Source organism: Cucumis melo, chromosome 8 (assembly GCF_025177605.1).
Source record: "Cucumis melo cultivar AY chromosome 8, USDA_Cmelo_AY_1.0, whole genome shotgun sequence".
Taxonomy (NCBI): Eukaryota; Viridiplantae; Streptophyta; class Magnoliopsida; order Cucurbitales; family Cucurbitaceae; genus Cucumis; species Cucumis melo.
This window is the reverse complement of record NC_066864.1, coordinates 8,408,716-8,424,254: the sequence shown is the minus strand read 5'-3', so window position 1 is coordinate 8,424,254 and position 15,539 is coordinate 8,408,716. Positions and strand designations below refer to the sequence as shown.

The 15,539-nt window shown below is 33.0% G+C and overlaps 3 protein-coding genes across 3 annotated transcripts; 1 reads left to right on the top strand and 2 right to left on the bottom strand.

The window, feature by feature from the left end:
* The first annotated feature begins 40 nt into the window (after positions 1-40).
* Positions 41-2,274, top strand: LOC103500873 (fructose-bisphosphate aldolase 6, cytosolic). The gene is made up of 3 exons (XM_051089102.1): positions 41-215; positions 803-1,030; positions 1,152-2,274. The coding sequence occupies exons 1-3, from the start codon at positions 188-190 to the stop codon at positions 1,970-1,972; spliced, it is 1,077 nt and encodes a 358-aa protein (XP_050945059.1). The 5' UTR covers positions 41-187; the 3' UTR covers positions 1,973-2,274.
* Positions 2,275-5,441: 3,167 nt separating this feature from the next.
* On the bottom strand, positions 5,442-6,234 carry LOC103500874 (ethylene-responsive transcription factor ERF024). Its single transcript, XM_008464320.3, has one exon. It carries the CDS (start codon positions 6,070-6,072, stop codon positions 5,500-5,502), a length of 573 nt encoding a protein of 190 aa, XP_008462542.1. The 5' UTR covers positions 6,073-6,234; the 3' UTR covers positions 5,442-5,499.
* Positions 6,235-9,891: 3,657 nt separating this feature from the next.
* On the bottom strand, positions 9,892-12,929 carry LOC103500875 (uncharacterized). Its single transcript, XM_008464321.3, has 3 exons — positions 11,759-12,929; positions 10,974-11,169; positions 9,892-10,652 (listed from the first exon to the last, which is right to left on the bottom strand). The coding sequence occupies exons 1-3, from the start codon at positions 12,551-12,553 to the stop codon at positions 10,126-10,128; spliced, it is 1,518 nt and encodes a 505-aa protein (XP_008462543.1). The 5' UTR covers positions 12,554-12,929; the 3' UTR covers positions 9,892-10,125.
* Between the last annotated feature and the right edge of the window lie 2,610 nt (positions 12,930-15,539).

Below are 15,539 nucleotides of genomic sequence, written 5' to 3'. Positions count from 1 at the left end.
CGGTTCAAATGTCACGTGCAAATGATGAAAAGTCCGTGGCGATGCATATTTCTCGCAGTTTCCGCCATCCTTAAAAACCCTAACCCTTTCTCCCCTTCCTATATTCATTCGCCATTTTGCCGATCCCTCTCTGCATTTTCCCCAAAGACCCCATTTTTCCTCTCTTACTTTTTTTCTCTCTTCCAAAATGTCTTGCTACAGAGGCAAATACGCTGGTAAATTATCTCTCTTCTCTTCTTAAATCCATGCATTAAATCTCAATCGCCTCACTTCTTTCACTCTGTAAAATCCAGATCTAATTCCCATATTAACATGTTTCTATCGTTATTGGCTTCAATTCATGATGTAGATTTAGATTTTTTTTTGTTCAGCATATTGTTTATTAGATCTGTAGGGTCGCAGTCCAGATCTGTGTTTTGAGATATTCTTTTTCTATTAGAGTGAGGATGATACCCAAGAACTATACTTTACCTTGAATGAAGTTGGTGATTGAGTGTGATCTAGTTTTAGATTTAGATGTTATGAGGAGTGTTTGATGTGATGCTTTTGAAAAATGGTTCTTTTCTACCAATTGTCCATGTTTTGGAAAATGTATGTTCTTTGAAAATGTTGTTTTGTTTTATTTAGATCCTTTTATGTGGAGTTTGCACTTTTTTGTGTATGGACCATGTTTTTGAATTTGGTTTACATGAAGACAAATTCTATTGGGCCTTATAATTTTGTAGCTTTCGACTCGAGGAATTTTCTTAATGTCTCTGTTGTGATATATATTATTAAAGTTTCGTTTTTCTCTGCCTTGTAGATGAGCTTATTGCCAATGCTGCCTACATTGGAACTCCTGGGAAGGGTATTCTTGCTGCTGATGAATCGACTGGCACTATTGGAAAGCGTCTTTCCAGCATCAATGTTGAGAACGTTGAAACAAACAGACGTGCTCTTCGTGAGCTCCTTTTCACTGCTCCTAATGTTCTTCAATACCTCAGTGGGGTCATTCTCTTCGAGGAAACACTCTACCAGAAGACAGCTGCAGGTATATCATCTAAACACTTTATTTTTTTTTTGTTTGGGTTAACATTATGAATTGTACTTGCTGAAACTTATGGAGACACATAGTTTCTCACTATTGCTTCCCTTTCTATTCCTTTGTGCAGGCAAGCCTTTCGTCGATGTTTTGAAGGAAGGTGGGGTTCTCCCTGGCATTAAGGTTGACAAGGGTACTGTTGAACTTGCTGGAACTGATGGCGAAACCACAACCCAGGGTCTTGATGGCCTTGCCCAGCGCTGCCAAAAGTACTATGAAGCTGGTGCTCGTTTTGCCAAATGGCGTGCAGTGCTCAAGATTGGTCCTAACGAACCCTCACAGTTGTCCATTAATGAAAATGCCAATGGATTGGCCAGGTATGCTATCATTTGTCAGGAGAATGGTCTTGTACCTATTGTTGAGCCTGAGATCTTGGTTGATGGTCCTCATGACATCAAGAAGTGTGCTGACGTAACTGAACGTGTTCTTGCTGCCTGCTACAAAGCTCTAAATGACCACCACGTTCTCCTTGAAGGAACCTTGTTGAAGCCCAACATGGTTACCCCTGGATCTCAATCTGCAAAGGTTGCACCAGAAGTGATTGCCGAGCACACCGTCCTTGCCCTACAGAGAACTGTTCCTGCTGCAGTTCCGGCTATTGTGTTCTTGTCTGGTGGACAGAGTGAAGAGGAGGCCACCGTCAACCTTAATGCCATGAACAAACTCAAGGGGAAGAAGCCGTGGTCTCTTTCTTTCTCCTTTGGACGTGCTCTGCAGCAGAGTACTCTCAAGGCATGGGCCGGAAAGGATGAAAACATCCCCAAGGCTCAGGCTGCTTTGCTCGTAAGGTGCAAGGCCAACTCCGAAGCAACTCTTGGAACTTACAAGGGTGATGCTAAGATCAGTGAGGGTGCAGCTGAGAGCCTCCATGTTGACAACTACAAATATTGATTAGTTTTGGGACTCGATATCTTTGTCTTAAGAAAGGAAAAAAAGAAACTGCGGCATATTGTGTTTTGGATTCTCGGGCATCGTAGGAGTAGCTTTCTTTATAATCTCAATGCTAATATCAAGTTATGGGATAGGCGTTGGTAATAAGCTTGAGGAGCGTTGGCATGCAAGGTTTTTGCAAGTATTTTATTTTATTTTATTTTTTACATTTCAGTTGAAGAACTGAGTAATCTGCTGTTTTCAGTTGTAATTTTGGATTTTCATCGGTTAATAACAACCATTCGTGATGTGAGTTGTGTTTATATTGCGTACGTTTATTTTTTTAATATTGTTATTTTGGCTCGGTTCGTGTGAATTCTTTTGCGTTGGTCTAAACTTCAGGGGTAATCTGAGAGGAGCGTTTTCTACAATTGTTTTCTTATTGTAAAATGGCTTTTGTTTGATTGTGGTATTTATTCGAAAGATCAATATGATTTGGGTTTAGTTTCATGTTGGAGTGTGGGACAAGTTCATTGAGGTTTCAATATCCTCCTTTGTTGTGTAGGTGGTTTGTGATTTGGATACCCATTTATGAACTGTTATTTAAGGTTCATAGTCTCGTTTTGAAATATTTTGATCTTTCTTAATAGATTAAAACACTTGGATTTCACGAGAGGATATAAACCAATTAACGATTTTGGTTGATTTCATAGGAGAAAAATTAGCTTGGTTGATTTCATAGGAGAAAAATTAGCTTGACATTCATGTAAAAAGTTTGATCCTACATTTTTATGCAATGTCATTACATTTATGTAAACTTTCGTGTTGTACGCAAATCTCGTTAGCCACTCCTTCCTTATTTGCCGGAGTCCTAATGAGCTAACCAGCAAAAGGACTTATTGGAGTAGGGTACATTACGGTTGTGATACATAGTGTCTCGTCAAATTAGGAAGGGAGAGGCTTGATGAGATCTTTGAACAAAAAGTTTTCAAACACGTAGAGGGTGAACCCATCTTCCTTTTAACTCTTGAAATCTTCTGGTGCCATCCAACAACAATGGTCGGTAATGAGATGTTGGAGTGGTTTATGAAGATGTTGGATGTCCAAAGGCATTAGTGAGGGTCTCAACAATATCCTCTTTCTCGATTCCCTCCCCTACTCTTTTGTTGTCCAATATGATGCTATAAAAGTGGCAAATATGATAAAACAAGTATTCAATGGACTTCGCCAAGTGTGACTAATGAGATTGATGTTTTGGCAAGTTGCTCATTGTGTAGCCCATTATATTACAATTTTTTGAGTTCTTTTGAACTTTTTGTTTTTATCTCATTCATAAGATTTTGGAAAGAAGGTTGTTACAAATTTTTTTAGTTGAGTTTGTGATGTTATTATTGATGACCTTTAGTTTCTATTCTTCCTTAGAAAATTACCTTTTTTTAAAATAACAATTTTCATAATAATAATAACAATTTCTAGTGTACTTAAAACTTTGTCTTGCATTAAGGTCAATGGAATTTAATTTATGGTCTAAAAATTTATCTCAAGACATGATTTCGTCTTGCAGGTGTGACATATCTCCAAAATTAACATGATCTTATCACTACTTTTACAAAATATTAGCCAAGTTTCTTTTGATAATACGTTTTGTAAATATTATTTAATTAAAAATTGATAAAAAAAAACTGTTGTAATAGATCATGATTCTTGTAGTGTAATTTGTGTCAAAGTAAGCATTTTTTCAATTTTCTGTTCGAACCAAGACGAAGAGTGGTATGGTGATGATCTATACAAATTAGTGGTACATGTGGAAGAAGGAATAAATTTCAATTATACCATTAAACTTTAAGTTAAATTTTAGTTATGACCCCATCCCTTCAAAAGTTTCAATTAGCCCTTAACCTATAAAATTGTTTCAAATCTACATTCCATTAGCCTTTTCGTTAAATTGAAGAATCAAAATATGAACAGAAATAGTGTGAGTTAGTGAATAGGGGTTTCATTATATTTTAGACAATCTCTTTTAGGCAATACAAGAAAACAAACTTGAGATAGAATTTTTATTGAAACATGTTGGGGGTAATAACATATTCTAAGATAAGTGTTGGTGTATAAGTGATGGACGCATGGTTTTGGTCGCCTAGGGTATGTGGTGAAAGATACGAAGAAACCTCGTCGCTTAGGGTTTGGGCGCCTAGGATACGTGACCAAGAAAGCTGCAAAACAAAAAATTTGTTAAAGCAAGACTGAGTAGCTTTAGGATGTTTTTCGGTTCATCTTCGAATGTAAATAGATTTCTAATTATCACGCTTTCTACAAGATAAAACAACCAACTCGATTGCTCGATTGCAGTTGCACTGAAATCGATTAGAATACTAACACCTATTCGGAATCTTACTCAAAAAACAAAAACAAGAGAGATGTATGGTATTTCGATATCTTTCAAATGAACATGAGGAATCCTTTATATAATGTGATGACGAGATGTGGAGTGGTCAAATTTATCGATTTTAATAAATAATTATTTAATTAAAAATTTAAATAAATTTAAAACTATGTTATATTATTATTTTACTTGCCATACCATGATGACACATGTATGAAGATATCAACAAAAACTTGATTTTTTATTTACTCCCTCCTAAAAAGCATATATGTCTCTCTTAATAAGGTTGTACATAAACTTGTTATTTATAATTAATTCTCAAACTAAAATAGCTTACACACTATAATTCAAACTAAAATAATCTACATCTAAAACAACAAACTGATCCAACTATAATAATATAAGGCCGAAATAATGAACCTTTTATTTCGAACACCTCTAAATTTTTCGGACAAAGCCGTAGTAGGTTGATTAAGGGACAAGGGCAGCTGAATCAGGGACAGCGGCCTCTGCCTGCCTGTCCTTCGTAGCTTGATTCTGCTTCTATCCTAAACAGCCTTCGCCCTTAACTATTATTATAATTAATGTTGGGCAGTAGCTCTCTAAAAATTGGGTTGTTGAAACTTCGAATGTGTAGTAGCATAGTTGTTTTTGTTCCATTATTATCAACTTTGACCGTAAAATAAATTTGTGCTAATGAACAATGAAGCTTCTTTGAATGCACAAACAAATCACATAAAATTACACATGGAGATGAAGGGAAGATGAAGAGTCAGCATCCTACAAAGACATTTTCCCCTACAAACTACCAATCTTTTGTTGCACAACAGAAATGTCAAAAGCAACACGTCAACATAAAAGACATGAGATGGCCCAACAGTTTGGAAAACCAAAGCAATCATCCTCTCACTTTTCGTATTTAATATGAGGAGTTCATTAATAAGAACCTAATACGTATATATATATATATATAGAAACATGAAATATAACAGAAATAAATTGGAAAGTTACATTGCCTGGAGTATATATAGATGTTTGTTCTAGGCCTAAAAAAAGCTACTAAAACCAAACCATTCACTGCATTCATGAGCTAGAATTTCTTTTTAACCTAATATATGTTAATTATAATTACCATTTTTTGAAAAATATCTCAAATGGTTTTCTTCTAAGGGAATTCCCAAAGGGTGTCTTGAGAATAGGTTGGAGGATATTCAAAATCATTTGAAGCATTCATGTTGAAGTTGAAGGGTGGAGGTGTCAGAAGCATTCCTTCAGCCATATTCATCAAAATATTTGGCATATCAAATATCATATCTTCATCTACAAATCCCCCCTCTACTAATTCCTCCTCACACCCTCCTCCATCTTCCTCTTTTTCTCTACTCCAACTCACGTGATTACCATCTAACCCCATTGCGTCTGCAGCTGCCCCTATAGCTGCCGCAGCAGACGTGGCTGCAGCCTGAATGTCACATGCGGCGGTGGAGGCTGGCACAGGTAGCGAAGATGCCGAATTGGGAAAGTTGAGGTCCGCGTTGGGGCCCTTGAGGGCTAGGGCTGCTACGTCGTAAGCGACGGCAGCCATTTCAGGAGTAGGAAAAGTTCCCAACCAAATTCTATTGGGCTTCCTTGGCACTCGAATCTCAGAAACCCATTTGCCGGAGCTTCGACGACGAACACCTCGGTAACGAGGAGGGTTTGATGTAGAATTAAAAGTTTTGGATTTGGAAAAAAACATAGTGAGAAAATTAGAGTTTTTGTTAGTAGTAGTGGTGATGGTATTAGAGTTTGGAATAGAAGCTGGAGGAGGAGAGAATTGGGATGCATTTTATGGAAGGATGGAAATGGTGGAGACCAGTTGTTGATGATGAACTGCATTTTGTGAAGAAGGGGAGGGTTAATGGTGGATAACATCTATGTTAGGGTTGGGGAATTTGCAGCAAGAAAATGAGTTAAGACGGAAGATGATGATGGTGATGAGTTTCAACATCAATAGCATAGTGAAATTTTGTGGTGGAAATGGCATCACTTGCAACACCACCTATCCTTTTTTGCTTCCTTCTCTAACGAAGATTTGCTATGCAATAGTGGGATAAATGACCTCATGATGATGAGGATATACATTGTTTAGGAAATTAGAATTTAATCATTATAATAAGTATAGAAAATTGATCATGCAACATTAGATTATTTGGAGTAGACTATAAGATTTTTGAAGTAGGTTTTTCATTATAGGATAATGAAGATTTTCTATGGTACGTCGTCACAGTGATTTACCTAAATTGAATATACGTACTATTTAGTTTTTGTAAAATTCAAATTATAAACATTACTTTTATATCTGATCATTGTATTTTAATTTATTTTATATAAATATTTAAAAATCCTCCTAATCATGTTTCCAAAACTAAAAACAACAATTTTTTTTTTAGGAAAACACTTATCATCTTCTAAATTCGTCTAAATTTCACAAAATATTTGTTTCAAAATGAATAAAATCTACAGCAAAGAACCTATGACTAAATACCCATACCTAATTTTGATAATAATAATAATAAAAAAAGAACATGAATTTAAACACAAAATCATGATCAAATCGTGCCAAAGTATCTAGTTTCTTAATTTAAACAGAAACATAATTTTGATTCATGACTATGCTTGTTCCTCCAAGGAATTTTACTCCATATATTGCAAAGAGATATTCAGAAGAATAATGAATCATTTAATATAAAACTTTTATTTTTTGTGTTGATGTGTAGGATATGGTATATCATGTATAGCATTAAGCACTATCCCAAACAACATACTCATAATAAAACACAAAATAATATTACAATAATTATACGTTGCAAATAAAAATAAAATAAAATAAAAACTCTGCTCTCCAATGGAATAGAGAGTTTAAGGTTTGTGTAAAATTATTAAAATTTTACAATTTCCAATTATCCAAAATAAAAAAGATTTAAGAAAAAAAAAAAAGAAGTATTAAAGCATACGAAGTTTCCACCAGAGAGAGAGAGAGGTAGAATTAGGTGAGATGAAATGAATAATATTGTGGGATAAGATGGATGATTAAAAGAAAACAAACACACTTTTGCTAATTAAAAAGCCAAATACATTAATGGATTCCTCAAATTATTCTTAAACTAAGACCTTTAACCTTTCTTAGAGTTCATGGTTAAGCTTTTTCTTAAGTATCGCAACTCACTACCTCCCAATATTCTGAAAAGACAATTGAACTTTAAATTTTCAACACAAAACCAGCTTATATAAGTTGAATTAATTGCCACAAAATAAGGATTTGCCAATTCATTTCACTTGCCTATGCAAATTAAATTTCGCCAATTATTTTATTACTTGAAACATCAACCTTCCCTCTCCACTCGTATTCGTCCTTGTTATGACTTTTCTCATGATAACGACTACGGTGTATTACTTTTTCTAAATATCGTCAAAATAACATGGTGTTGAATCTACCACAATTTATTATCGTCTTAGTTACACATAGAATGTTTAATTAAGTTAAATCGATAGAAGGTGAGACTTTGACATTTTATTTTTTTCTTTTGAGATGTTTGTTTTTCTATATTTCCTTCTAGTTTCATTTGGGTTTGAATTCCGCGTAAGTTGTAAGTTTTAAGCCTCATCATCCTAGAGAAACCATCCGCATGTTTAATTTATAACACACCATTGGAATAATCCAAGACATTAGAAACGTTGAAAATTGATTGATCAAACAGTTTAACCGAAGTAGCTAAATAGAGTGATAAGATAATGTGTTTTGATGTATTGTTCTGAGTATTTTGACGGCCCATTAAAAAGTTAAATTCCATTATCTCTTTGGGTTTGGTGGTTGTCTAATTGGATAGTGGTTTTGTTACTGTGGGAGATTAAGACATCATGCATAATTGAATTCTTCTTTAATAACAAATAATATTTTTTTCCCTCTCTAGAAATGGTATTCTAATACTAATTCTCTTTGTTTTATGGTTTTAGCAATAAAAAGGGGAATCTGCGACTCTTTTTCTAATTATATAGCTCCAAAAATTCACAAAAGGTTACCCTTTTAAATCTCATTTTTATCTAAATAAGCACTCATAGTCTTGGGCGTTAATTAAAAATGAATTATGAGTTAGACTATAAATTTAAATTTTATAGTGATGAAAAAATTAGTAAAGCTTAATTAATCATAGTTTTAAATTAATTAATAAACATTAAATACGATAAACAAAAAGTGAGCATTTATTGAAAAATTGAGGTTGAAAGTATAAATCTTAAAATATATATGTTATGAAAATTTAAATAAAATTTAAAATTAAAATTTAAGAGTAAGATTGTAATATTTTGAAACTTAAGTATTAAAATGAAATCAAATTTAAAAGTTGAGAGATAAAATATATAACATTTTGAAACCTATGAATTAAATCTAAATTCAAAACTTATAAATTTTTTTATAAAAAGTTGACTAAATAATAAATGATTAGATAAATAAATGTAACTTTTGAATGAGAAATTTTGGACCCATTACGAATTGAAGTTGGGAACAAAAATTGACCTATCATAAGGATACCATATGTTTTGTCATGACCTTTAGACCAAATAAACTAATTTGATATTAATATTTGAGTTCATATTCAATTGGAACTCAAAAATGAGATTACTTAGGCCTAAAGGCCGACCTATCTCAAGACCCAATAAGTTGGGTCTAAGGACCAAAGTTTACGAATGACTAAGTCTATACCCACACAAAAAATTCACGTTGGAACTATATAAATATAGGTTATTTTCGTTTATTTGAGAGGTTCGAAAATAGAAGCTAAAGATAACTTTTTCTCAAAACTTTTAAAGACTAAACCACGAAACTTGAATACTAAAGTTCTTTTTGAAGATACACATGTTTTTTTTAAGAACTAACTTTAAGAACATCAATGTATTCAATTTCATCAAATCAAGCAGACACATTCAACTGATAGAATTTTAGGACCAAGGATAACAACTATGTGGAACACGTTTCCTCGAAAACTTTATGTGAACAAGAATTTATAAAACATTTTAAAAAAAACCAACATGTGAATCAAGAATTTTGAATACTAAGGTTTGGTTTTTTTAGGATAAAGTCTATAATTTGTGAGCATGCATTTGATGTGTTGACCGACCGGCATTTGAAGCGCCTCTTCATCCGTTAGAACTTTTAGTTGAAAAAGGTTCTTTATTTCTGACTTTTTATTCTCTTCCTACTACCTACTTACTACTTTAATTGCTACATAACATGTGACTGTTTGTTCAAATCACTTTAATAGTTGGTGTCTTTAAATTTAATTTAACATGCAACCTTATACACACCATTCTTTTTTCTTTGACTTTATCATAATCTTTCAATTGAACTCATCATTTCAATTTATTTATAGAGAAAAATAAATAAATATGCTAAGATTAGAACACTATACCAAATTACGAATTTGAATCAACCAAACACGCCTTTAATTTCTTTAATTCTTTTTTTTTTTTCAAATTGTCTGTACTTTTGGAAACTCAAATGAAAAATTAAATGAGGTGGTTAGATGTGAAAGGCATTTATAATATACATGTCCATTGAGCAAAGATTCCTAGATCAACCCTCTTTGCTACATACATGGATTTCATATAGTCTCACATGTTCATATACATAGTTCATATACTATACTATAGTTTCAGTTTTACCAATTTAATTAATATTTTGTGAAAGAAAACCTAGAGCAAGATTAATTTGATTAATTGAAACTTGTTGTATTTCCCCAAAACTTTACCCAACTCAACAAGCAAGTTCAACTGCCAATTCCTCCACCAACAGGCTAAAGATTGCAAGCTCCAAATCAGTGGCTGCCTCTCCTCTCTGCTCTTGGTTTTGCTTCCACTCACCAACCTCCTTCCTCAAATCTTCTTCCACCATCATGTCAATGGTGTTGAATTCCACCTCCTTCCACAGCTCCAACCTATTGCAAACTCTTCGAATCACCTCTTCTCTTGTATTGTCACTGCTTCGATCTGCCTCTTCTTCGGCAATGAGATCAGCGACGAGTTTCCTCACGTCTTGAGGGAGAAATTGTTTGGATTTACAGAAGTTTTCATTGCTCGCAACCTCTTTAACAAACCATTCAATGTCATTTTCGTTATCCCATTGAACTGACTCGTTGTAGTACTCACACTCTTCATTATCAAAATAGTTGTAATTGTTCTCGTCTAGTTCTTCCTCTACCATTATTTTCTCAAGTTCAATTGGGTCCAAGTCTGCAAGTCTCTCGAATCTCCGAAGCTTGTTTAATAGTTGCTGCTTTGTTCCTAACATATATGTAAAATGGAGATCAGTTATTGATAGACTGAAATGATAGAACTGCTGAGCTATAAATTTGAAATGAGTTACTTGAAGAAACTGCAAATCATAAGACTATCTAATCAACCTCGCTGACTATGAAAGTTTTCTTTTAGTTGACAAAAGAATATCCTAATTCCCATCGATTCCAAACATGAAACTGAAGAACATAACAGATTCTAATTCTAGACTTCTAATCTCCCATTACATACAGAGGTGATTTTGATTGACAATGGACCAGAGAAATGATGCCTTAACAAAGTTTTCAATACTAAGCCAAAGCTACTTACTTTGCACAGTTGCATAGCTACATTCCATATCGTACTCTTCTGCATCTCCATCGCCATCCCTCTCCCGTTCACCATGCCCTTCATCGTAGCTATCATCAAAAGGAGCATCCAATACAGACACAGGACTGCACTGCTCCTTATCTTCTTCATCTTCTTCTACTTGAAATTTATTCAAGCTTTCTGCAATGTCTGTGTCCTGTAATAACATTCAAATAAAACTCAAGAATCAGGATGATGGAAACTCTACAACATCAAATCCAGATTCTTTACTTGCAAGAGAATTTAAAGGATATCAGCCTAATTTTGTCAATTGAGTGGTCAGTAGGGGCATAAGACCCCAATAAGCTAATCAAATTGTTAAACATCCAAATGAACTTTGAAGGTATCATTAGTGAATTTCATGTAATAAAAACTAATGAACATGAAGGGTAATCAGTTTTGATCAGAGAAAAGTTCAAAAGAATTGATCAGAAACTAGTACTATAAAAGCTATTTTTACTGTGTTCCAAAAAAGAAGAAAGTAAGGCAATACTGCAATACAAAGAGCAAAAAAGAAAGTGATTTTTGTCTGTTTTAAGCAAATAGTTTCCCAACAGTCCTCAGAGGAAGTGAAAAAAGAGAAAACGATCTAAATTGCAGAGATATGCTCACAAGTACTATCAACAACACTCAGAGCATTTAATGTCAATGTTAAAAAAAATGTCACATTTACCCTCCCTCCTGAAATGGAATCAGAATTCCTAAAAACAGAGTAAAATTTCAAATTACAGATGATTTTGACAGACCTCTTTGTTACGGCGACAAGGAGAGGCCGCCGGCGAGAGAAAATCCGGCGTCCGGCAGCCGAAGGATGGGCTACGCTGAAGAACAAATCGGAAAGGACTTTCGCAGTAATCTTCTCCAAAATAAGCCACAGAAGTCTCCTCTGAATCCTCAGATTGGCTACTACACGATGTTCCTAAATCCATTGATCCTCCTTCTTCGTTGGTTTCAGACCAGAAGCCATAGCTAGACCTTCCATTGTTGGAACTTGTCTCACCCTGCACTGTTTGCCTTCGAATGGAGCTTTTTCTTTGCTCAAACGACGCTAAATCCGTCCCACTACCACAAGCTTCAGTTCCACGGTTATTGTTCCGATTACGAAGAGTTAATCTCTTTAAAACAGACCCAAATCGCGCAAACCCTTGATTCTTAATCTGGGATTTTTTAGTTTTGGAAGACGATTTCTGTTTGTGAATCTTGAGAGCAGCTTCAAGAAGCAAACCAGCGGTTCTAGCAGGGATATGAAGGAAAATAGCATTAGGGCTCTTGCAAGGGCTATTTCTCGCGGGAGAACGAAACTCAAATAACGGAGATTTCCTGAAGTCCGGCGAAGGGTGGAAGGACGTAAAACAAGCATTTCTACAGAAATTTCCCGGGAAAATTGAATTGGTGGAGATGGGTTTTCGTTTCTTAACTTGCAAATGGGTTTTAGGCGAAACCCTTTTGAGATTAACCCGTTTCTCAGCAATGTAGGTGTTCAAATGAAAAGGCTCTTGATCCTGTTCCAATAACTCGTGCAAATGCTTTTGAGCCATCATCAAACAAAGAAACAAAGAAACAATCAATCAATCAAACAGAATCCAAGAAGGGCAGAGATTTGATGTTCAGATGAAAATGAAATTGAGAAGCATGAAAAGGGAGTGAAGTTGAAGAGGTTTCAACTGCAGTGGAAGAATGAGTGAAAGGAGAAAATGGAGGGGAAGGAGAAATGCAGAGGAAGAGAAGAGTTGAGGGATTTTAAAAAAAGAAAGAAAGAGTCAGAAAATCGAGGCAAAGGCGAGAGAGTCACAAGTGGAAAAAACAAAACAACTACAAAACAGGGTAAGAGAAATTTGTCCAAAAATGAATAAAGAATTGCAGTGTTGTGTGTAATGTAATACGGATTTGATTATAAGAACAACACATGAATTATATATATATATATATATATGGAAATGTAATGTTATGTAATAAAGATTCCATGCATTTGCAAATTAACAGACCCTAAGGTACAGCATCTAATTAACATAATATAAAACATAGTGATTGTCACAGAAAAAATACAAAAGCTAATTAATACTTTTCTTCAAAAAGAAAAATTATTGTCACAAACTTAGATATGATAATTGATAATTGCATCTCTCCTTCCTTCTTTGCTCTGCCCTCCCAAATTTTAAGGCAACATTAGAGCAAGGAAGAATTAACGGTTAATAACTTTTTTTTCATCTGATTTATTTAAAAAGAATGTTCCTTGATTTTAATATTTTCCATTAAGTAAAAATTAGTTTAGTTTGCATGGTATATGTAGTGGAATATGAAAGGGGGAAAGAAATCATTTATTGCATCATAAATTAACAAAAATTAAATAGAATTCGAAGGTTAATTGATAAATAGTGGTTGACTTTCTATAAAGTTGTAAAATATTATGAAGTGAAAGAGCATTGGGAAAAGGTAGTTTTAGAATGGAATTAATTGGTTTTATGGAGAAAGAGGAAAGGCTGAAGTTTAGAAAAGCAACAAAGATCCAAAGTGTTTGATGAAATGAGAATTTACCAAACTTTTTGAAACTAAGTTATATAACCTTTTACTTCCATCAACAAATATTTTTTTTACAAAAAACAAAAAAAAAATATGATTTATACCCTTAAAAGTAACTTTTACAACTCAAGTAAATTAAAAAAATAATAATAACAATTATATGTTGGTTGACCATTATCATCAAACTTTCAAGAATTGGATATTGAAAAAATAAAAGGGATGAAGCATAGTAGCATACTATGAAAGAGTACATATGGAAAGGGTCGAAAAGGAAAGAAAAGTGGTGGCATTGAGTACTCACTCACTGGATTGGTGACCCAAAGGCGAAAGCCATTGCCTACGCTGAAAATTTGGTGCACTTTCCAGATACCTTCACTCATTATTATTCATTTCATAACTTGAAATTAGACCATGTTTTCAATTCCTCCATTATTTCCTTTTCTTTTTCTTTTTTATTTTTCACACTTTATTCTAAAATTGAACAGCCGCCGTAGATCAATAATATATATACTCGACCTTATCCAACTATTACTAAACAAATTGAATTTAATCTACACATTCAATCCTTATCATATACTAAATTATTTTTATACCCATTTTAAATCATTTATTATTTGATCCGTTTCAATTATGTCTATCTATTGACTAAGAAATTGCTTTCATTTTTGTTGATTTAACTTTGAAATTGTTTTAATTAATGCTCTTAGGATTTTTTTACTCTAGACAACCAAGAAACGAATGAATAGCTAATGTATAAAGATTAAGACCCGTATTGATTGATCTATAAAAAGATGTTTTTTTTTTTCATTTTTATATACAAATAGTTTAAAATATAGTTCAAAATTTAAGTAACTTATTTTCAAAGTGGTTTATTTTTAAATCAAGCAATTGAATATTTATTTGAAATGAATCTTAAAAGACATGCATTACACCATTTACTTTATTATTTATTTAAATAAATATGATAATAGATGGGGGAATTTTTACTTTGTGAATTATGTTATAGAGGTTGTTGAATGATATCTTTTGAGTTGATGGAGTGAAATTGAGTGGTACAGTTTTGTAGATTTAGGATACTAATATTGACATATGACCTCTAACATTAAAGGTTGGAAGTTGAATCCTACGGCGGTGGTTCAATGTAATCAAAATAATGATTGAAATAATATTTTAAAAAACAGTTTAGGAATAACAATAGTACATTTGAAAAGTTGGGAGCATGAAAATAGTTGAAATTTTCCTAAAATGAAAAGAGTACTTTTGTGTAATTTAACATTTGTTTATTCGGTGTTTATATTAGTTAATTGAATGGAGTTTGGGGTGAATAATAAATCATTTAACAAATAAATAAAATTAAACTTATATTTGCTTCTTTAGATTATTTTAATTTTCCTAAATCAGAAATGAGGGATGAAAATTTAAAACTTTCCAAACTCGGAGAGAATAAATATGTTTCAAATACCATTAGATCAAATATTAATCTATAGTATATATAAAAACTTGGATGAGGAGAAATTATTTATGACATTTTTACCTTTGTACTATATAGTTTTCTTTTATTGTATTGGTAATGATTTTGTCTTTTCACTTCTCTATTGCATGGTAATTGAATAATAAATGAGAGGATTTTATAAATATCTTATGTATTTATTAGATTAATTGTAACTCATGAACAACTTATAGTTCAAGGAAATCCAAAGTCCATCCAATTTCTAAATAAAAATAATCAATAATTCATTTTCTTCTCATAGATTTGTAACTAATGAATAATTTTATAGCATAAGAAAACCGAAAATTTTATCATAACTATTAAATGCAAAGAATTAATAACTAAATCGGTTAACTAATATAATTAATAAAACTCTAGAAATTCTTAAATGGCATCCATTAGTTAAGGTTTGGATAGCATTCAACTAATCTTAGAATTTCAAGGTAAGTATTTTCTTTTCTTTCTCTCTTTTTATTTGATGTATTTATTTATTTTAGTTGTTTTACACTACAAGAGAC